The sequence below is a fragment of the Papio anubis genome, chromosome 16 (genome assembly GCF_008728515.1).
Source record: "Papio anubis isolate 15944 chromosome 16, Panubis1.0, whole genome shotgun sequence".
In the NCBI taxonomy this organism is placed as follows: Eukaryota; Metazoa; Chordata; class Mammalia; order Primates; family Cercopithecidae; genus Papio; species Papio anubis.
In genome coordinates this window covers 30,287,328-30,310,521 of record NC_044991.1, presented here as the reverse complement: position 1 = coordinate 30,310,521, position 23,194 = coordinate 30,287,328, and the positions used below count along the sequence as shown (strand labels likewise).

General features: G+C 52.1%; 1 protein-coding gene across 25 annotated transcripts in view; it reads right to left on the bottom strand.

Moving 5' to 3' along the window:
* The window catches only part of TANGO2 (transport and golgi organization 2 homolog), a 47,414-nt gene that overhangs the window by 10,489 nt on the left and 13,731 nt on the right, over positions 1–23,194 (bottom strand). For 8 of the 25 annotated variants that reach the window (XR_002515305.2, XR_001892135.3, XR_001892136.3 and 5 more), the window contains exons 2-4: positions 20,175–20,269; positions 12,974–13,062; positions 3,156–3,275 (exon numbers count right to left, since the gene is read on the bottom strand). Coding sequence is in view for 21 of the 25 variants with exons in the window: in XM_021921379.2 (XP_021777071.2) it covers positions 3,156–3,275; positions 12,974–13,062; positions 20,175–20,230 (265 nt within the window). In the remaining 4 variants the exon portion in view is untranslated. Of the gene's footprint in view, positions 1–2,188; positions 2,304–3,155; positions 3,276–12,973; positions 13,063–19,934; positions 20,270–23,194 lie in introns of all 25 variants that reach the window. The other 17 variants (XR_002515304.2, XM_031656082.1, XM_031656083.1 and 14 more) reach the window with 3 other exon arrangements.

The window sequence follows — 23,194 nt, the reverse complement described above, 5'->3', positions numbered from 1 at the left end:
GCATCATGGGTATGTTCCCAGCTCACCTCGGGGTCCACCAGCCTGGGAAGCACAGCATCTAAAAGGCCTTCCTGCCTTGCCGAATGCCCCATGGCATGGGCACACAAAAGGCTGCCCATGGGGACAACTGCAGGGCTGAGGCGCATCCCCACATCACCAACCTCTCCATCAGGCCCCCCACCACAGCTCATCTCTGAGCGTTTCTGGACAGGTGGCCCCAGGGTGATCGAGGCTTCCAAAAAAAGCGCCAAAGACCACATTTTCCTACTCTCATGTGTTAAGTGTACAATTAAAATAGTTAAGGGACAGTTGAGCTAGGCATAGTGGCTCATGCCTACAGTCCCAGCTACTCTGGAGGCTGAGGAGGGAGGACTGCTTGAGGCCAGAAGTTTGAAACCAGACTGCGCAACATAGCAAGACCCCATCTCTACAAAATAAATTAATTTTAAAAAAGAAAATAGTTAAAAATGCTCCCCAGCTGAAAATATTCCAATCCTCAATACCACAGTAAGTCTTCTAGAACTTGAAGTGCCTTTTTTGCAAAGTGAAGAGGATCTCTTTGTGGTCTGTGAGATGCCCTCCCAGGCCAGATGCTGGGCATGGAGCCCTGGCCCTTCGAGATGAACAGATGCAGAGAAAGAGCCAGGTGTGGTGTCTTCCTCCCCAAGTGCTGCCCACCAGGTGGGACCCACCTTCCCCACCCCTAGTAGGCTTCAAGGGCCCCCCGTCCACGTTCACATTCCATTCCCATTCTTCCTCACCATGGTCTTTGGCAACTTTCCTAAGACACTCGGTTCATAATTTCAGAGACTGTTTGTAGGCAAAAAGTTCCTCTGGACTTTCTGTGTAAGGACCTACAGAACTGGACACCCATGCTGGGGCCACTGCCAGCACTACCACAGGCCAGGTGGAGGGCAGGCCTCACCCAGGGATAGCTGTGGCCGTGACAAGCCTCTTTCCTTTCCAGGCCTTGGCTTCCTCATCTGTACCTGCCAGCAGGGCTGCTCGCTGACCTCTGAGGTCCCCCACCCTCCAGCCTTGGCCCTGGCACCAGCTTTTGCCTGACCTGTGGTACGCTCTCCTTGCCACTGCCTGTATCCTCAGGCTAGGTCCAGGAGGCTGACGCTCACTCTGCAGCCTTTGGAGCCGGGAGAGTTGCACAGGCTCTGAGGAGCCCAAGACCCCACGCCCCAACCACAGGAGCCCATGCATCTGCTCAGGGCATGGTACCCCTGGTACCCCACCTCCACACAGCTGCTGAGTGCCGAGTTCTGCTGGCATCACGGCCACGGATCCATTCTCCTGAGGCTAAGTCAGACCCACATGGAACTACTGACCGGGGAAAGTGGTTCCTGAGCATGGAGGCATGCAGGGAGCACACAGGCTCTGCCACCTGGAGTCACAAAGGCATGGGCAGGAAGAAGGGCTCCGGGCAGCAAGTGCCCCACGCCAGCCCTCGGCTCTCCACCTAGGGGACACCGCAACTCTCTGAGCCTCCATAGCAAGTGCACAGGCCCGTGCGGGGCAGGGCTGGGCATGCCACACACAAGGGATGCTCAACGAACAGCAGGCCTGGGACTCGGGAGCCAGGACAGCGGCCTGTGGACCTGCTCTTGTGGAAGGAGGCAGCTTCAGGGCCCGCCACAGTGTGCCGACCACTTCCCGTTTGCCTGTCCTGGCGGAAGGCCCAGACTACCAGCATTCGCCAAGTTCTGGGGCGTTGGAGGGGGAGGAGGGCAGGAGGGAGGAATGCGCACTTCACGGAAGGGCAAAACACACAAAACCTCTGCAGTTCCTGTGGACTCGTCTCCAACAGGAGCTTCCCTGGGAGCACAGCATCCCAGCCACTCCAGGCCAGGGCTGCCGAGGGCTGCTCTGCACAGCCTGCCCGTGGGAGGGAGGACACCCAGCCAGGGCCACTCTGTGTGACTGTTCTTCACAGCCTCAGCTTTCTCCAGGGAGCCAGCAGCCCTCATGCCATCACAGGAAGCCTTGGGCTTCACTCCCAAATACCCGAGTTGGTACATCTGTGACAGGCTCATTCCTCAGAATGTTTGCCAAGTCATGAGGAGCAACGTCCCTGGAGAGGCTGCCACGGCCTCCAGAGGAACCCGGCTTCCTGAGGAGCCTGAGGCCTGCCCCCGAGGCAGTGCTGGGCAGAGCCGCCATCCCCCTCTGGCAGACCCACCTCAGGTCGGCTGCTATGAGGTTGAAGCCATTGTACAGATGGCCCTCCATAGAGACCTTCTTCAGGTAGGACAAGCTGTCCACGTCAGTGGTCAGAAAGTGAGTGACAAGTTCACCTGTAGGCAGGGGACAGATGCCGTGTCCACAGCTGCAGGGATGTGCTCTTCCCCCAGGAACACTGATGTGGGGCCCCCTGGGGAGGATGCAGGAAGACGAGGGGACCCACTGGAGCCCTGGCCTGTCATGACTGTCACAAGAGTCAGCCACATCTCATTAGCCTGGCTGCCACTCAGGTCAGCACTGAAAACTGCTCATTTTATTAAAAAAAATTTTTCCTCACTATGTCTTCCTATGGAAATCCAGCATGAAGTAACAACACCTTTCAGTGGGGACAATGTGTGTCCACAGAGCTGTCATCTCAGGGAAGGCATCTACTCTACACACATTCCAGGCAGGGGACAGTGACACAGCAGTCAGGAGTGACATGCAATGAGGACAAGTGGAGAGTGCTCCCTAAGAGGAGTAAACAGTGCTGTGTTGGTCAGGTGGGAGTGGGCTCCCAGCTGTGACACCAGAGGGCCAGGGCATGGGAAATGCGGATGCCCCTCCTCACTCTTCCTGTCTCTGCCACATACCCCTGCAGCACACCTCAGCGGTGGTGGTGATATGCCCGCAGAAGCCCCCCATCTGCTCCAGGGCCCAGCTTGTCCCCTTCTTGTCCCCACCCTTACCTGGGCTCTGCCCTGCCACATTATGGCACCGCCCACTCTGGAACCTGGCCTTGCCCCACAGTACCTCAGCCCTGCCCCATCCCACACCTGAGCACAAGCACCTTGGCACTTCCTACCTTGGCCCGCCATGCTCCATCATACATTGGCCAGTCCTGTAGTCCCTTGGCCCCACCTTGTCTCACCTAGGCCCGCCCCACCTCACCCTGTCTCACCTTGGTCGCACCCCACTCGCCTTACCTCGCCCTCGGGCCTGCCAGTCCAGCTGCGGCTGCAGGTAGTTGGTGAGCGCTGCCAGCTTGCCACGTGTGCTGATGCCCAGCCATGTGCCTCCTTCCTTGCCTTCCTCCATGTCCAGCCCTGTGGCAGATGACAGTGTTACCACCACTGATGCCACCCATTCCAGTCCCCCCCCCGGTCCCCAGCCCTGGGAGACGCATACTCGGCCCAGCTCCTGCCTCAAGCTCCTAGAGGACATTCAACATGCAGCTTGGCCCAGCAGCCCCAGCTATGGAATAGTGGCTGGAACTCTTCAAGGCCAGGCGGCCCCTGGGGCTCATGGGTCATGCAAGCGAGATCCCTGCCCTGCAGGACGACTATGACACCAACCACACCTATCCCAACAGACGCCCTGCAGAACACATCCTCTCACTTGGGCCAGGAGGCTGGCCCTCACTCTGCAACCTTTGGAGCCGGGAGAGTTGCACAGGCTCTGAGGAGCCCAAGCTCCAAGGCTGAGGGGCAGCACTAGGCTCCAATCGCATGAATGGGGTGCAGGGACGCTGGCTATCCTCACCCAGCAGGATGCACCAGGCCCAAAGGGCAGGCCCTTCAGTCGGAGCCCAGCACACAACCAGGACTTTCACCCCCGCCAAATCTTCTGCAGGGCACAGGCCACTGCTAGTGCCACAAGGTTGGAGAGGCCCGGAAAGCCACAGGAGACCAGGGGGTCATTTTACCCAAAGATTGGGGCAAAAAAAGGCTGTCATTAAGATGTTATTTTTATTATTTTATTTTGTTTTTTATTTTTTTGAGACAGGGTCTCACTTTGTCACCCAAGCTGGAGTTCAGTGGTGATCACACAGCTCACTGCAACCTCCACCTCCCAGGCTCAAGCGATCCTCCCACCTCAGCCCAAGTAGCTGGGACCACAGGCGTGCACCATCACACCCGGCTAATTTTTGCACTTTTTTGTACAGACAAGGTTTTGCTGTGTTGCCTAGGCTTGTCTCGAACTCCCGGGCTCAAGCTATCCTCCTGTCTCAGCCTCCCAAAGTGCTGGGATTACAGGAGTGAGCCACTGCACTGCCTAGGATGTTATTTTATTTATTATTTTATTATTATTATTATTTTTGAGACAGAGATTCGCTCTTGTTGCCCAGGCTGGCGTGCAATGGTGCGATCTTGGCTCACTGCAACCTCCGCCTCCCAGGTTCAAGCAATTCTCCTGCCTCAGCCTCCTGAGTAGCTGGAATTACAGGCACATGCCATCACGCCCAGCTAATTTTGTATTTTTAGTAGAAACGGAGTTTCTCCATGTTGGCCAGGCTGGTCTCGAATTCCCAACCTCAGGTGATCCAGCCACCTTGGCCTCCCAAAGTGCTGGGATTACAGGTGTGAGCCACCATGCCTGGCCCTAAGATGTTATTTTTATAACAATAATCAATTATAACAGAAAAAAAGATATAAAGATAAAAAATAAAGAAATAAAACTGTATTTGTGGCCCTGTGCAGTGACTCACACCTGTAATCCCAGCACTTTGGGAGGCCGAGGTGGGCGGATCACCTGAGGTTGGGAGTTCGAGATCAGCCTGGCCAACATGGAGAAACTCCATTTCTATTAAAAATACAAAATTAGCCAGGCGTGGTGGTACATGCCTGTAATCCCAGCTACTTGGGAGGCTGAGGCAGCCTATAATCCCAGCTACTCGGGAGGCTGAGGCAGGGGAATCGCTTGAACCCGGGAGATGGAGGTTGCGGTGAGCCGAGATCACGCCATTGCACTCCAGCCTGGGCAACAAGAGCAAAGCTCTGTCTCAAAAACAAACAAACAAAACAAAACTGTATTTGCAACCAGCAGGATCATATATAAAGAAAATCCAAAAGGAATACCAAGACCAATGTATTAGAACTAATAAGTAAATGCTAGCAAGAACTGGAAAGCGAAAATTTAAATATACCATTTATAACAGCATTTTAAAACCCTTGGTGTGATTTAAAAAAAAAAAAAAAGCGAAAATATTTAATGAAAAATGGGTGACAAAGACTGAAAACTCCAGGGCACTGTTGAGGGTCTCAAGTTGAGCTGACTTGATTTAAGGAGAGATGTGCATATTCACTGACTGAAAGATTCAATAGTGGGGGTTTTTTTGTTTGGTTTTTTTTTGTTGTTTTTTGAGACGGAGTCTCAATCTGTCGTCCAGGCTGGAGTGCAGTGGCGAGATCTCGGCTCACTGCAAGCTCCGCCTCCCAGGTTCAGGCCATTCTCCTGCCTCGGCCTCCCGAGAAGCTGGGACTACAGGTGCCCACCACCACACCTGGCTAATTTGTTTGCATTTTTTTAGTAGAGACGGGATTTCACCATGTTCGCCAGGATGGTCTTGATCTCCTGACCTCGTGATCTGCCCACCTTGGCCTCCCAAAGTGCTGGGATTACAGGCGTGAGCCACCGCGCCCAACTTCAATAGTGTGTCTTGTTGTTGTTATTTGTTTCATTGGGTACTTCTTAGACAACTCAGTACTTTTAAGGTGACACTTCTCCCCAAATGACCCATAGATTCAACACCTGCCCAGTCAAAATCCCAGGGGACTTTTTGTTTTATAGCAATTAACAGACTGACTAAAATATCTACGCGTATACAAAGGAACTGGGATGGCCAAAATAGTCCCGAAAAAGAAGGTAGACCCACACTTTCTGATTTCTATTTTTTTTTTTTTTTGAGATGGAGTTTCGCTCTTGTGGCCCAGGCTAGAGTGCAATGGCATGATCTCGGCTCACTGCAACCTCCGCCTCCCAGGTTCAAGTGATTCTCCTGCCTCAGCCTCCCGAGTAGCTGGGATTACAGGCATGGACCACCACACCTGGCTAATTTTGTATTTCTAGTAGAGACGGGGTTTCTCCATGTTGGTCAGACTGGTCTTGAACTCCCAACCTCAGGTAATCTGCCTGCCTCAGCCTCCCAAAGTGCTGAGATTACAGGTGTGAGCCACCGTGCCCAGCCTGATTTCAAGACTTACTAAAAAGCAACAGCACTCAAAGACTGTGTGCTGTTGACATCAAGACAGATACGTAGATCAAAGGGACACAACAGAGGCAGGAATAGACCCACACGTATATGTTCAACTGATGTACAACCAAGTTGCCATAGTAATGAACTAGGCAAAAGAAAACCCATTTAATAAATGATGCTGGAACAACTAGAGAGATTTGGGGTTGGGAGGCAGTAAATCTCAACCCCTACCTCACATTATGTACAAAACCTTGAGATAAATCATAGACCAAACACAAAAACCAAAATTAGGCTTCTAGAAGCAAACGGAAGAAAATATTGTTATATATTTTCCTCTGGGTAGGCAGAGACTTTTTGGATAAGACACAAAAAGAACAACTCATAAAAGAGAAGATAAACTAATATCTTGTTAAAACAAATATTCTGAGGTCAAGGTGGCTCAAGCCTGTAATCCCAGCACTTCGGGAGGCCGAGATGGTGGGATCACGAGGTCAGAGATCGAGACCACCTGGTCCTGGCTAACATGGTGAAACCCCGCCTCTACCAAGTACGCCAAAAAATCCAGGCCGGAAGCAGGAAGTTGGGGCATGGCTGCCTGGGTAGTCTCAGCTACTTGGGAGGCTGAGGCGAGAATGGCGCGAACCCGAGGCGAGGCCAGCAGGAGTCGAGATCACTTTTCACTGCACTCCAGCCTGGGAGCACAGCAAGACTCCGGCTCAAAATAAATAAATAAAAAATAAATAAATAAATAAATAAAATAAAATATTCTGGTTGGCTGTGGTCACACCTGCAGTCCCAGCACTTTGGGAGGCTGAGGATCACGCAGGTCAAGAGATAGAGCCCATCCTGGCCACAACATGGTGATAATATCCTGTCTCTACTAAAATGGCCAAAATTAGCTGGTGTGGTGGTGCATGCCTGTGGTCCCAGCTACTCCGGAGGCTGAGGCAGGAGAATCGCTTGAACCTGGGAGGCGGAGGTTGCAATGAGCTGAGATTGCACCACTGCACTCCAGCCTGGTGATAGAATGAGACTGAGACTCTACCTTAAAAAAAAAAAAAAAAAATCCTGCTCACCAAAAGTTATCATTAAGGAAATGAGTAGGCACAAAGGACTCATATCTAGAATGGATAAACAACCTTACAAATCAATAATTAAAACAAGAACAAAACTTCCAAATTTGCCCAAGCAACAAGGACCAGATTTACCCTCCTGCATAAAACAACCAAAAAATATAAATAAAATACATGAAACAATGGTGTATTTATTAGTCTATTCTCACGCTGCTACAAGGACATACCCAAGACTGGGTAATTTATAAAGGAAAGAGATGTGACTCATAGTTCAGCATGGCTGGGGAGGACTCAGGAAACTTACAATCGTGGCGGAAGGGGAAACAAACATGTCCTTCTTCACATGGTAGCAGGAAGAAGTTCCAAGCAAAGCAGGAAAAGCCCCTTGTAAAACCATCAGATCTTGGCTGGGAGCCGTGGCTCATGCCTGTAATCCCAGCACTTTGGAAGGCCGAGGCAGGAAGATCACCTGAGGTCAGGAGTTCGAGACCAGCCTGGCCAACATGGTGAAACCCCATCTCTACTAAAAACACAAAAATGAGCCGGGCGTGATGGCAAGCGGCTATAATTCCAGCTACTCAGGAGGCTGAGTCAGGAGAATTGCTTGAACCTGGGAGGTGGAGGTTGCGGTGAGCCAAGATCGCAACATTGCACTCCAGCCTGGGTAACAAGAGCAAAACTCTGTCTCAAAAAAAACCAAAACCAAAACCAAAACAAAACAAAACAAAAAACCCCATCAGATTGCGTGGAACTCACTCACTATCATGAGAACAACGGCATGGGGGTAACTGCCCCATGATTCAATTACCTCCCGCTGGGTCTCTCCCAGGACACGTGGGGATTTTGGGAACTACAATTCAAGATGAGATTTGGGTGGGGACACAGCCAAACCGTATCAAATGGGTTTTACAAACAAGGATATGAGAGACAGGAAACAAAGTGAGCCCATGATTAGAGAGGCTCCAGGACCCAGCCCAGGGAGTGGCGGGACCGGGCTGAATTCAGCAGACTCCCTGAGCTGAGAAGAGGGGCTTAGTGTTTGGGGAAACTGAGACACCCAGAGTTCATGGCTGCCACAGTTTGGATGTTTGTCCCCCAGATTTCATGTTAAAATCTGATCCCCGGGCTGGGTGAGGTGGCTCACGCCTCTAATCTCAGCACTTTGGGAGGCTGAGGCGGGTGGATTGCCTGAGATCAGGAGTTCCAGACCAGCCAGGCCAACATGGTGAAACCCTGTCTCTACTAAAAAAAAATTAGCTGGGCGTGGTGGCAGGCGCCTATAATCCCAGCTACTCGGGAGGCTGAGGCAGGAGAATCGCTTAAACGCGGGAGGAGGTTACGGTGAGCCGAGATAGCACCATAGAACTCCAGCCTGAGCAACAATAGTGAAACTCTGTCTCAAAAAAAAAAAAAAAAAACCCCAAAAAACTGATCCCCAATGTTGGAGGTGGGGCCTAATGGGAGACAGATCTACCTAATGGCAGATCCTTCATGAATGGTGCTGTCCTCACAGTGATGAGTCCTAGCTCTATTAGTTCCTCTGAGAACTGATTGTTTAAAACAGCGTGGCACCTCCCCGCTCTCTCTGGCTTCCTCTCTCCGCGTGTGATCTGCACATACCACCTCCCCTTCCCCTTCCATCATCATTGGAAGCTTCCTGAGGCCTGCATCAGAAGCAGATGCTGACACCATGCTTCAGGTCCCCTGCAGAACTCTAAGCCAAATAAACCTCTTTTCTTTATAAATTACCCAGTCTTGTGGATCACTTGAGGTCAGGAGTTCGAGACCAGCCCAGCCAACCTGGTGAAACCCCATCCCTACTAAAAATACAAAAATTGGGCTGGGGGAGGGATAGCGTTAGGAGAAATACCCAATGTAAATGACGAGTTGATGGGTACAGCAAACCAACATGGCACATGTATACCTATGTATCAAACCTGCACGCTGTACACATGTACCCTAGAACTTAAAGTATAATAGTAAAAAAAACACAAAAATACAAAAATTAGCTGGGCGTGGTGGCAGGTGCCTATAATCTCAGTTACTTGGGAGGCTGAGGCAGGAGAATCACTTGAATCTGGGAGGTAAAGGTTGCAGTGAGCCAAGATCACACCATTGCACTCCAGCCTAAGCAACTGAGCAAGACTCTGTTTCAAAAAAAAAAAAAGAAAAATTACCCAGCCTTGGCTGGGCACTGTGGCTTATACCTGTAATCCCAGCACTTTGGGAGTCCAAAAAAGGAAGATCACTTCGGGCCAGGAGTTTGAGACTAGCCTGTGTGACACAGCAAGGCTTTGTCGCTACAAATTATTTTTAAAAATGAGCTGGGCATGGTGGTGTGAACTTGTAGTCCCAGCTACTTGGGAGGCGGAGGTCGGAGGATCACTTGAGGCCAGGAGTTAGAGGCTGCAGTGAGACAGGATTGTGCCACTGCACTCTAGCTGGGCCACAGAGTGAGACTCTATCTCAAAAAAAAATGGCCGGTATGGCTCGCCTGTAATCCCAGCACTTTGGGAGGCCGCATGGGATCAAGGTCAGGAGATTGATATCATCCCATAACACGTGAAACCTCATTCTCTACTAAAAAACACAAAAACCAGCCAGGCTAGGTGGCTGGCTTCTGTAGCCCTGTAGCTACTCAGGAGGCTGAGGCTGGAGAATGATGGAACCGGAGCGAGTTTGCAGTGAGCTGGAGATCCCGCCACTGCAATTCCAGCCTGGTGACAGCGAGACTCTGTCTCAAAAAAAAAAAAAAAAAAAAAAATTATCCAGACTCAGCTTTTTCCTTTAGAGCAAGACAAACGAACTAAGACAGTGGCACAAAAATACAGAGAGGAAGGAGCTGCACAGAGAATGTCTGGTCAGCATCTCAGGGAAGAGACTATATGACACTGGGGCAAGAACCACTCAGTGCCTCACATTATAGTCAGAGGACTGGCTCCCCAGACACCAGGCTGGAAAACCGCAAGATCCAGGAGCACCGAGAAAAGTACACAGAGGGCATCACAGAGGTGTGGGACAAAGGCAAGTGAACTAATATATGTATGTAACTGGAGGGAAGGAGAGAGTGAGAGAGAAGACAGAAAAACTAATTGAAGAAGTAATGGCCACCAGGCGCAGTGGCTCATGCCTCTAATCCCAGCATTTTGGGAGGCCGAGGCAGGCGGATCACCTGAGGTTGGAAGTTTGAGTCCAACTTGACCAACATGGAGAAACCCCATCTCTACTAAAAGTACAAAATTAGCCTGGCGCAGGGCGATGCCTGTAATCCCAGCTACCTCGAGGCTGAAGCAGGAGAATAGCTTGAACCCGGGAGGCAGAGGTTGTGGTGAGCTGAGATGGCACCATTGTAATTCCAGCCTAGGCAACAACAGCTAAACTCCATCTCAAAAAAAAAAAAAGGCCGGGCGGCTGTGGCTCAGTTTCTAATCCCAGCACTTGGGAGTGTCGAGACAGGCGGATCACACGAGGTCAGAGATCGGTGACCATCCTGGCTAACATGGTGAAACCCCACCTCTACTAAAAAATACAAAACTAGCCGGGCGGCGGGCGCCTGTAGTCCCAGCTACTCGGGAGGCTGAGGCAGAGAATGGCGCGGGAACCCGGAGGCGGAGCTTGCAGTGAGCTGGAGATCCTGCCATTTGGCCTCCAGCTCTGGGGTTAAAAGACTCCATATTCAAAAAAAAAAAAAAAGAAGTAACACAGATTTTACATGAATTTAACGATTTTGATTTGCATTTCTTTTTTTCTTTTTTTTTTTTTTTTTTGAGACAGGGTCTTACTCTCTTGCCTAGGCTGGACTGTGGTGGCTCAATCTCGGTTCACTGCACCTTCTACCTCCCAGGCTCAGGTGATCCTCCCACCTCAGCCTCCCGAGTAACTGGGACAACAGACATGTGCCACCACACCTAGCTAATTTTTTGTTGTTGTTGTAGACACAGGGACTCACTATGTTGCCCAGGCTGGTCTCAAGCTCCTGGCCTCAAGGGATCCTCCTGCCTTGGACTCCCAAAGTGCTGAGATTACAGGCGTGAGCCACTGCACCAGGGTGATTTCATTTCCAACAAGTTCTCAAGTAAAGCTGGTGCTACAGGCCCAAGGACCACACCTGGAGAACCACCGTCCTAAACTTTTGCACACAATCTGGTGATGCCAAAGAGTGAGAGGATGTGGGCCTTAGTGATATGGTCACCCCGACACTTGGCAGGAGCCTGTGTACATCCGTGCACCAGCTGCCACCGTCAAAACACCATAGGGGTGAACAATTCCATAAGACTAGAGCTCCTGGGGTTGGCACTAGTTCAGAGGCAGCTAACAGACCTGGGTGCCAGGGTGGGATGGAGCCCAGGAGGGCACAACAGTCAAGGAGCCAGAGGAGGGAAACCCTCTGAGCCGCCACGTCTTCATCTACAAAAACCTTCCACTTTCCAAGGACATCAGTCCCGTGCCTTTACCCACCCATCCTGACCAGCCCTGCACCCACTGCATCCTCCTATACCAGCAGGCCTAGGACCGCCCTGCCTCAGTCTCCGTGCACCAGTCCTCCTCCCACATGGTGCCAGGACCACTCAGCCTCAGCAGCATTCTCATACTACTGCCAGGCCACAGGCCTACATAGGAGTCCTCACAAAACCCCACAGCTGAGCTTTTATTTGATTGATTGATTGAATGAGACAGGGTCTTGCTCTGTCACCCATACTGGAGTACAGTGGCACAATCTCAGCTCACTGAAACCTCTGCTTTCTGGGCTCAAGCAATTCTCTAGCCTCAGCCTCCTGAGTAGCTGGGGCCACAGGCACACGCCACCATGCCTGGCTAATTTTTGTAATTTTTTTGTAGAGACAAGGTTTTGCCATGTTGCCCAGACTGTTCTTGCACTCCTGGGCTCAAGTAATCCTCCTGCCTCAGCCTCCCTGCCTCCCAAAGTGTTGGGCTCACACCTGTAATCCCAACACCTGCCCTCCCAGCCTGGGAGGCAGCACAGGGTACACACAGCCTCCATGGGCCCACGAGGTCACACATCTGGCCTGAGTGGGCACCCTGGAGCAGGTCAGGATGACTCGGGCCCACTTGGCACCTGGTACACAGGCAGAGTAATCTGTGGCCTCACCAGCCATCTCTGCACATCTTCCATGTAGACTCCCACCACCCCATGGGCAGGAACTGCTTCCTGTCCAACAGGACTTCAACAAGGCTGGTATCTTTGGAGGGGAGGACCTGGTTCTCACCCCTACTTCTGCCCTATGAATACACCTCATGCAACACAGGCATGGTGCAGGTGACAGGGATTCAGCACCAACGGCTCCCCAAACTCAGCCCCACCATCCCTGAAGCAAGTGTGCTCATGCACAAACAAACACAAACACAGGCACGCACACGCGCGCATACACACACATGCACACACTCACATGACTGGGTCGCTTCACAATGTGACCGAGTGTGGATCTGTACATCACACAAATCCACCCACATGCCCTCAGCAAAAAGGAGGATCCAAATAAAACCAACTGATCCTTTCGCATGATGGGGCTCCCATGCACACGCATGGCACAGGAAGCAGCGCAGACAGTGCTGGGTGGGCAGCTCTGGCGATGCCCAGTGCTGGGGCTGGCCCCGACCACGAGCCCCATCGGTTCCACCTCTACACCCCGCCATCACACTCGGAGGCAGCACCACTCAGTTAGGGTCACTCGGCCACGCAGGGGCTAGTGAAGTAACAAGGCGCAGCCATCGCGGAGCACGCAGGAAGACTCACCACTGAGGATCTCGTTGTTGTTCCCCCAGAAGTCAGCTAACTTGGAGGGTCGGCTGTAGAATTCGTCCCTGTTGGCTGCCAAGATGAGCCTGCAAGAGGAAAGCACCACGGATGGCTTCAGATGGAAACGAGCGAGCCAAGTCTTTTTCTCTCTTCACACACCAAACTGGCCTGAGTGGCAATAAGGACCAGTCTCAGAGAGAGCAGGAAGCCAGCAGTCCCGCCGCACCTGCACAGGAGGAAGGAGCACAGTGGCTCCAGGTGAGCTCTCGGGAGCCTGCAGCCGGGACTGCACTCAGAGCCTTGCCCGTAAACGGGAGGATGCTGGGCAGGGACACACATCCACATCACTCAGTGGCGGGAGACGGCTCTGCTAGGCCCTTAGGGGCTGGCACCAAGCATGCCTGGAGCCCAGGCTGGAGGGTGGGGGCCTGTCCCTCCTTCTGTCCATCTGTCCCCAGCCCTGGGAACACTCACAACAAATCCATGGGCTCCTGGAAGCGTGAGCTCAAGGATACAGATTGAACGGCACAGCATGTGGGCGTCTGAGGGCTGCTCCATTCTGTGTCTTTTGGAGTTAATTTCTGGGGTCGGTGGGGAGTGGATGGGAACTTCTCTGTCTTACTAGGTTTTTTGCATTATGAATCAGACAAATATTTCTATTTTTATTTATTTTTATGTTTTGAGATGGAGTCTCGCTGTCTCACCCAGGTTGGAGTGCAGTGACGCGATCTCGGCTCACTGCAACTCCCGCCTCCCGGGTTCAAGCTATTCTCCGGCCTCAGCCTCCTGAGGGGATTACAGGCACCCACCACCACACCCAGCTAATTTTTTGTACTTTTAGTAGAGATGGGGTTTCACCATGTTGGCCAAGCTGGTCTAGAACTCTTGACCTCAAATGATCCATCCGCCTCGGCCTCCCCAAGTGCTGGGATTACAGGTGTGAGCCACCACACCCAGCCTAATCAAATAAATATTTGTTTTGCAATTAGGAGAGACATCTAAACTTTAATAGCCCTGATCTTGAGGAAAGAAAACTGAGTTTCAAGTCCCAGCTTGGACACTAGAAGAAAACAAATAAGGACATAGTGGTGACTGAGTGGAAGGGGTCAGTTCCTGCAATATTCGTTAGACCTGAGGATCTAAGAAGCAATGGCTGGGCCAGGCACAGTGGATGACACCCATAATCTCAGCAGTTTGGGAGGCCAAAGTGGGAGGATCACTTGAGCCTAGGAGTTTTGAGACCAGCTTGGGCAAGAAAGTAAGACCCCATATCTACAAAAAAAAAAAAACAAAAACAAAAACAAAAATTAGTTAGGCGTGGTGGTGCATGCTTGTATTCCCAACTACTTGGGAGGCTAATTTGAGCAGGATCATTTGAGCCCAGGAGTTTGAGGCTGCAGTGAGCTGTGACTGCACCAATGTACTCCAACCTGGGGAACAGAGAAGCCCTGTCTCTAAAAAAAAAAAAAAAAAATGATGGCTGAAGACCCCCTGAACACTTGTGCCATGGAGAGGCAGCTCCAAGGAGCAGGGCTCGGCTGTCCTACCATCACACTGTGAGTATGAAACCAAGCTGCAGTGATGAGATCCTGACAAGTGTTTAAAAATAATTTCCATATTGATCATTGCACATTAAGTTCATGAAACATTTGCTTCTGATGAACTGTGAAATAACAGACATTCATAAAATTGGGAGTGAAAGTGGTGCTCATGGCTGGGTGCGGTGGCTCATGCCTGTAATGCCAGCATTTTGGGAGGCCGATGAGGGTGGATCATGAGGTCAGGAGTTCAAGACCAGCCTGGCCAAGATAGTGAAACCCTGTCTCTACTAAAAATACGAAAATCAGCCGGACGTGGTGGTGGGCACCTGTAATTCCAACTGCTTGGGAGGCTGAGGCACAGAATTGCTTGAACTCGGTAGGCAGAAGTTGCAGTGGGCTGAGATTGCGCCATTACACTCCAGCCTGGGTGACAGAGCGAGACTCCATTTCAAATAAAAAAGAAAGTGGTGCTTGCACCCACCACTCATGCCCTTGGAGGCCTGTGTGCACATGTGTGCCCCCCAACTCAGCATCTGCCCCTGAAACTTCCTGCCTGCAGAACTGGAGAAATGCTTTTGGTTGTTGCCAGGGACTGTGCCATGCCTAGAGCCCTTGGGGTCTGCTACGGAAGCCTCAGCACCTCCAGAGTGCCTCACTCAGCCTGCTCTGATGCCCAGCTGGCCCCAGGGCTGTACCAGGTCTTGGGAATGTGCTGCCTGGGGTAGGGGGAGGTGGTCTCTGTCCCTGATATGAGCCTCAGCCTTTGTACCTCTAACTGCTATTTTTCAACCCAGACCTGGACCAAGTCTCCATGTCCCTTCTGGGCAGAAGTGCCCCCCAACCTCTGCAGCAGGGATGGCAGTAGAGCCCACCTTCCGTGGGCTGGACAGTGCAGTAGAAGGCAGTGCACCTGCCCCAGACCTGGATGGGCCAGTCTTGTAGAAGGTGCCCACTGGCTGTGACCTGGCCAGCGGGCAGAAGAAGGGAGAACACCGCAGTCCCTGAGTGCTATGGTGGGGACGCGCCAGGGTCTGGGATGAGAGCCATGGGTGGGGTCAAGCTCCACATGGTTCCGCTCAGCATTCTCTCTTAAATACCTTCCTCCTCTGCTTCCACGTCCCAGAGCCCTGCAGGTGAACAGGGGTTGGGGGAGCCAGGGACATCTCATCCCAGTCCAACCCCAAACCAGGGCTGTTGGCTTCGGGTGCTGATTCTGACATAATGCTCTTGCAAAGGGAAAATAAAGGGGGGAAAAGTAAGAAGAAAAGCTGAATGAGCATGGACTTTTGTCCTAAGATGTTCAGCTGTCTGTTTTTAAACAAGCAGCAATTATATATGTTTGCCTAATAAATCAGGAACATTAATTGCCAGGTTATTTTTGTACCAGCAGTCACTGTTTAGCTGAACTGCTGGTGGTTTGCCAGGGATTTCATTGAATACATAATTCAGGGATGAGCCAGCATGCCGAGTACCCAGATCAAGCCCCAAAGAGGGGAGGAAGTAGCTCTCTCCGTCATGAGTGGTAGGGCTGCACATGGATAGAAGCCTATCTGTGCCCCACGTCCAGAGAGACAGGGATGCACCCACCACGGCGAGGTCCCTGAGGATGGCAAGTCACCCAGGCTTTATTTTGTTCCAATAACTGAAACCACTAATTATCCATCACCACTTGACACCCACGCTGCTAGGCAGGGTGAGTGTGTGCACCGTCTTGGGGGGCATATGCATCATCTCAGGGGGCGAGTGTCTTCTGCTGGGGGGTAAGTGTGTGCACTGTCTGGGAGGCAGTTTGGTGACAGATACATAGGAGGTACTCTGGCCTGAGATCCAGTGATCAAACCCTGAGTGGTGACCCCATGGAAGCTGCCCCATGAAGTAACAGCTTGTCCTGCAGCCACTCCAGGCTGAAGTCAGCAAGGGGCATCGCATGGGGCTATAAACAGGCAGTTGGTTTTTTTTGTTTGTTTGTTTTTGAGATGGAGTCTCGCTCCGTCATCCAGGCTGGAGTACAGTGGTGCTATCTCAGTTCACTGCCACCTCTGCCTCCCAGGCTTAAGTGATTCTCCCGCTTTAGCCTCCCTAATAGCTGGGATTACAGGTGTGCGCCACCACGCCCAGCTAATTTTTGTATTTTTAGTAGAGACGGGGTTTCACCATGTTGGCCAGGCCGGTCTCGAACTCCTGACCTCAAGTGATCCACCTACCTTGGCCTTCCAAAGTGCTGGAATTACAGGCGTGAGCCACCACGCCTGGCCGTAAACAGGCAGCTTCTAAAGAGGTAGGGTGACATGATGAAGTGACTGTTATCTTGCTGTGGGGTCTTGGTTTTCTGTGATGGGTATCAAATTACCAAACACGGTGGCCTAGGCTGGGCATGGTGGCTCATGCCTGTAATCCCAGCATTTTGGGAGGCTGAGGCAGGAGGAGTTCCAGACCACCCAGGACAACATAGCGAGGGACTTTCTCTCTACAAAAAAAAAAAAACATTAGCCGGGCATGGTGTAGTCCCAGTTACTTAGGCATGCTGAAGTGGGAGGATCACTTGAGCTGGGGAGTTTGAGGCTGCAGTAAGCTGTGATCGATCACACCACTGTACTCCAGCCTGGGCAACAGAGCAAGATCCTGTCTCTAAAACAACAACAATAATAATAAAAACATAGTGGCCTAAAGCACCCTACTTTTTACCCCAGTCCACAGGTGAGGAGTCCAGCCCAGCCTAGCTGGATACCTGTACAAAGCCTCCCAAAGTGCTGCAGAGGTGCTGTCAGGGGCTCGGTAGAAGCACCTGTGCTCCCAGCCTGCAGCGTGCCCTTCTCCTGGCTGGACACCTCACAGCCAGAGCAGCAGCAGCCACCAGAAGTGTCTCACACCCTCTCATGAAGTCAGGAAAACAGCGCACATCTGCTTAGTCACCCAGAGGTGGCACATTTCGCCTTTGGCTTAGGGCTTCGGAAAATAGTCCAGAGAAATCCCAAGGCCAACTGGTATGGCAGAAACCACAGGACAGGTCCTGGCAGCAACACACAGGTTCTAAGTGAAAGCAAGAGGGGCCCATGTCAACCCTCCTCCTCTCCACCCAGGGGACCGGTGGCACTGACCAGCACCTACAGACTGGCCATCAAGCTTTCTTCCCAGAGGTGGGAGCACTCGGGGTGGGTTGAGTCTCTTCGGCAGCCTGCAGGAGGCAGCCCTGAAACGCATACAGAGCTGGCCAGCTCTCCTCAGCGTGCTAGTTTCCTGGGGCTGCCACAGACTAGGCGGCTGCAACAACAGACACTATTGTCTCACAGCATTGGATGCTGGAGATCCAAGATCAAGGCGTCAGCAGGGCTGGCTCCTTCTGAGGGTCTTCTCGATATACAGACAACTGCTTCTATCTCTGTATACACACCAGCTTCCCCTGTGCGTATCTGAGTCACCCATCATATTGATTACGGCCTACCCACATGACCTAATTTTACCTTAATCTTTTTTTTTTTTTCAGATGGAGTCTTACTTACTCTGTTGCCCAGGCTGGAGTGCAGTGGCACAATCTCGGCTCACTATAAGCTCTGCCTCCCAGGTTCATGCCATTCTCCCACCTCGGCCTCCCGAGTAGCAGGGACTACAGGCACCCACCACCACACCCAGCTAATTTTTTTGTGCGTTTTTAGCAGAGATGCGGCTTCACCCTGTTAGCCAGGATGGTCTGGATCTCCTGACCTTCTGATTCACCCACCTCAGCCTCCTAAAGTGCTGACCACTGCACCCAGCCCTTAATCGTTTTTTTTTTTTTTTTTTTTTTTTTTTAAAGATGGAGTCTTGCTCTGTCGCCCAGGCTGGAGTGCAGTGGCATGATCTCAGCTCACTGCAACCTCTGCTGTCTGGGTTCAACCCTTCTGAGTTCTCCTGCCTCAGCCTCCCGAGTAGCTGGGACTACAGGTGTGTGCCACCATGCCCAGCTAATTTTTCGTATTTTTAGTAGAGACGGGTTTCACCATGTTCGCCTGGATGGTCTCGATCTCCTGATCCCGTGATCCACCCACCTCGGCCTCCCAAAGCGCTGGGATTACAGGCGTGAGCCACCACACCCGGTCCTTACATTCTTTTTTTTTTTTTTTTTGAGACGGAGTCTCGCTCTGTCGCCCAGGCTGGAGTGCTGTGGCCGGACCTCAGCTCACTGCAAGCTCCGCCTCCCAGGTTCCCGCCATTCTCCTGCCTCAGCCTCCCGAGTAGCTGGGACTACAGGCGCCCGCCACCTCGCCCGGCTAGTTTTTTGTATTTTTTAGTAGAGACGGAGTTTCACCGTGTTAGCCAGGATGGTCTCGATCTCCTGACCTCGTGATCCGCCCGTCTCGGCCTCCCAAAGTGCTGGGATTACAGGCTTGAGCCACCGCGCCCGGCCTACATTCTTTTTTTTTTCTTTTTGAGACGGAGTCTCGCTCTGTCACCTAGGCTGGGGTGCAGTGGTGCAATCTCAGCTCACTGCAACCTCTCCCTCTTGGGTTCAAGCAATTCTCCTGCCTCAGCCTCCTGAGTAGCTGGGACTACAGGCACCTGCCACCACGCCCGGCTAATTTTTTGTATTTTTAGTAGAGACGGGGTTTCACCCTGCTAGCCAGGATGGTCGCAATCTCCTGACCTTGTGATCCACCCACCTCGGCCTCCCAAAGCACCAGGATTACAGGTGTGAGCCACCGCGTCTGGCCCCTACATTCTTTAGAATTCTGTTATCTCATTAGCCAGCCCAACGCTACTCCAGTCCCTGTGGCAGATAACAGTTCTTTCTTAACATTTCTTCCACCTTCCCTGCAGCATGCTGTCTGCTGCTTGGACCCTAGCCTGGCCCTGCCACTCACCCAACTGCAAAAAGGGAAAACACCAGACACTCTTCCTTCCCGATTCCTTGGCCTGAAATGACTTCACTCAGCCTTGAAGTCAAGCAGCATGGTGTCTATGCAACTTTGTGATGACTGAAATCTGAGACCCTCTTGAAATGGTTCAAATCATTTCTGGTATAGATTTTAAAATGATGAAAGCTTCCCAAGCAGTTGCATTAGAGAATGGTTACAAGTTTCATTTTGGGCATGGGTTACATCTCTGCCTCACTCACCGTGGGCATACATGCTGGGGTGTCCTAGGGAATGGAGGTGTGGCCGTCCTGAGTCCAGGGTCAGGGGTGGCTTCTGGCCTTGGTTTCCTGACTCCTCTGGCTGGTCCTCAGTGTCCCCTCTACCCCAGGTCCTTCCTCCTCAGCTCAGAACCCACACACAGACCCCTAGCCTGGCCACCACTTTGACTTCTCACCAGCAGCTGCGACCAGCCAGCCCAAGCTGGCTCTCACTCACTGACACCATTGCCCCGGTTCTGCCGCCCAACCCTCCTCAAAGCCCAGAGAACTGCAGCCCGCCTGGACCCATGTCACTCCTCTGTCCTACCTATGGCTGCCTTCTGTGGCTGAGTCTTCACGTCTTTGTACATCGACTGGAGTCCCCGCCCCGAGAGGCATTCTGACAGCATCCCACACGGAGTGACCCTGTCCTGGAGGGCAGTGCCAGGCCTGTGCAGCCCCAGCCTGGCCCACACACCTTCCTGCACACAGCAGCTCGGGTGGCATAAGAACTGGCTGGGCACCCAGGGCCCTGCAGGGTGCCGCAGACGCAGAGCGAGGGGGTTACCTGTATGCATTTTTGGAAACAGGGCGAGGATCGAACTTAAAGAAGATGATGCACATGGTGGCGCAGGGCGGCTCTGCTCACACAGGTCCAGAGGTCTGCGGGAAAAGGAAAACACCGAGTTCAGAGGATGCCAGATACTCTGAGCTGCCCTCCGAACCTGCAACAGGCCAGAACAGAACCACCTCTGTGGTGCCTGTACCGCTTGCTGGGTGTGGGGGAACTGGACACCACATTCCTGGCCAGCACCACACAAACACCTCCCAAACCCATGCACTCATCAGCACTGGCCAGACTGTCTCTCCACCACCTGCAACACCAGCCCTGAACAGAAGCATCTCATCAGCACCACGGTACTCTGAAGGCTTGGACACACCGAGCTGGGGGACTGGGGGGCCCAAAGGGGGCAGCAGCAGTGAGGGCAGGAGCCACACTGTGAAAAACAAACTTACCCATCCAAACTTAAAGAATGAACTCAGAGACCCAGAGAACAGAAAAAGTGAGACTTTTAACGACAGTCTTGCAAAATCAGGTGTCAGATAGGCAGGCACACCCAGCACAGTTTCAACAAGCAATTTACCCCTAGTGCGCAGGTCCCTCCCCTAGATCCTATAGGCCGAGTACTATGGGGTCACAATTTTTCCTGGACGTCGCCTATTAATTGTTGGCTCGGGGCTTCAGGTGTTTTTTGGGGGTTGTCTTGCTGTATTTTGCTGCAGGCCACAATGCATTGCAGTCCTAGTCAGCTCAGGGACTTTTTAAGTATTTAACTTAGGACCTAAGTAGCAGGCAGGCTGGTAAGAACGGACAAAACGAGCTATTTTGCAGGCTAGTAAACTTTCATCTTAGACTAAACTTCTTTGGTTCGGGTGAAGGCAACTAAGTGGGGGGAAAGAGGAGGCTGACAAGCACACATCAGCTATCCAAGCAGGGGCCTAGTATGTCCTGTTTCTTCTGTAGTTTGCTGACCTAAGCCAATTCAAGGCACTTTGTCTTGGAAACGGACCACTGTTTACATTTTTCCTTTAAGACCGTCCTCGACATGCACATCTCCTCCCCTACAACAGCACCAACCCCACCCCACATGCTACCAATGGAGGCAGCCCTGCCTCCGCCCCCATCCTGCCAGGCAGGACAGCATGGCCCACTCACCTGGGATGCAGGGCCTACAGGCCCCACTCAGCACACACACTCGCCATCCCACAGGACCCGAGGGCCCCACACACCCACAGCAGCTGGCATTGACACGTGCCGTGGACACGCTGGGTGACTGCACACTTAGCACACACCTCTTCCCCACCCAAGGACCTCTGGGGCCCAGAGCAGGCAGTTTTCTACAGTGCAAACGAGTGGAGAACGGAGATTAGATCCGAGGCCAGCCAAGGGTGACACCCAAGTTTCCTGAAATGTGCACGTGTGCAATGATTTAGTGACATGGCTCGAGGGCAGAGCCAGTGCTCATAGCTGGGACATGGGACAACCAAGAAGCTGTTCAAATACTGAAGAGAGCCAAAAAGATTCCTCCAAGAAAAGTCTAATGAGTGGGGAGGGTGGTGAAGAGGGTTCAGGGTATGTGCCTCCACAGACACGGGCGTGAGGGATAGCCACTGGGCACCGTCTGCTTCAGTGAGGAGCTGGTGGCTGTGCAGTTGAGGTGTTGGGACAGCAATGAGCACCACCTGCAGATGCACTGGGTGGTGGGGGATGGGCAGCCATTTGAGATGGTCTGCTCTTTGCATAGGATGGGAAACTAAAGGGTATGTCGTTACAAGGGGTCCCTGTGAGAAGCAGACTGAGGGGCTGGAAGTGGGTTGGGTCCCCTCGCTGGGTGCCCTGGAAGCGCCCATAGGGGGCCATCATCCAAGGGTGGGCAGGCTACTAGGGCCAATCCTTTTGGTGAAAACAACTCGAGATGCTCAATAAAATATGAAAACATCTTAAAAATTGCCAGGAGTTGATGAGCTCATGCAGCATTTGGCCAACACTTGGGAGAGTGTGGTCCACAGAGGACAGCAGAATACAGTGGCCAATCCTGCCTCAGAGCGTTTGCCCACTGAACACACTGGGGCTCATGCTCTGGTGGCCCCTGGGGGCGAAGGAGACAGAAGACAAGGTCCAGACACCTCCGCAGGATGGAGGACCTAATAGAAGACTCTCCCCTAAGTTAGGCTGGGACTCCAAAGAGCAATGCTCAGGGAGAGATGAACTATAGCCACAGTCACCCCCAGGGCTCATGGGGACATTGCACAAAAGTGGGGGAACGTTCCTGAGAAGCGGTGGCACAGCCGGTTGTCCAGGTCCACACTGGGGGTACAAGGACCCGTAAGCCAAGTACAGTTTTAAGGGGCTACAGCACTGGCAGTGCCCCTGTGCCTGAAGTTCTCTCTGGAGAAAGATACCTTCATCCTATACTTCAAACAAGTCTCAAAATCATTTTTTAAAGACCAGAAGCAGTACATAGTCAGAAAGAGCCACATAACGAAAGAAGCACCATGAGCAAGAACCAGCAGAAAGATAACCGTACATGCATCATCAACCAACCATGCTCTGATGGCAGAAAGAAAACAGACAGCTCAGAAATATCTGCAGGGGAAAGGAAGTGATGAAGAGCAAACTGGGTTTACAAAGCAGCAAAAGGAACTCAGTTTTTTGTTTTTTGTTTCTTTGCTCTTGTTGCCCAGGCTGGCTGGCATCATCTCGGCTCACCACAACCTCCACCTCCCAAGTTGAAGCGATTCTCCTGCCTCAGTCTCCGAAGTAGCTGGGATTACAGGCATGCACCACCATGCCCAGCTAATTTTGTATTTTTAGTAGAGACAGGGTTTATCCATGTTGGTTAGGCTGGTCTCGAACTCCTGACCTCAGGTGATCCACCCGCCTTGGCCTCCCAAACTGTTGGGATTCCAGGTGTGAGCCACCGCGCCTGGCCAAAAGAACTCTTAGGAAGTTCTTTTAGAAATGAAAGCTTCCGTGACTGCACATTAAAGCTCAGCTGTGGGTTTAGGAGCAGATCAGGTGCAGCT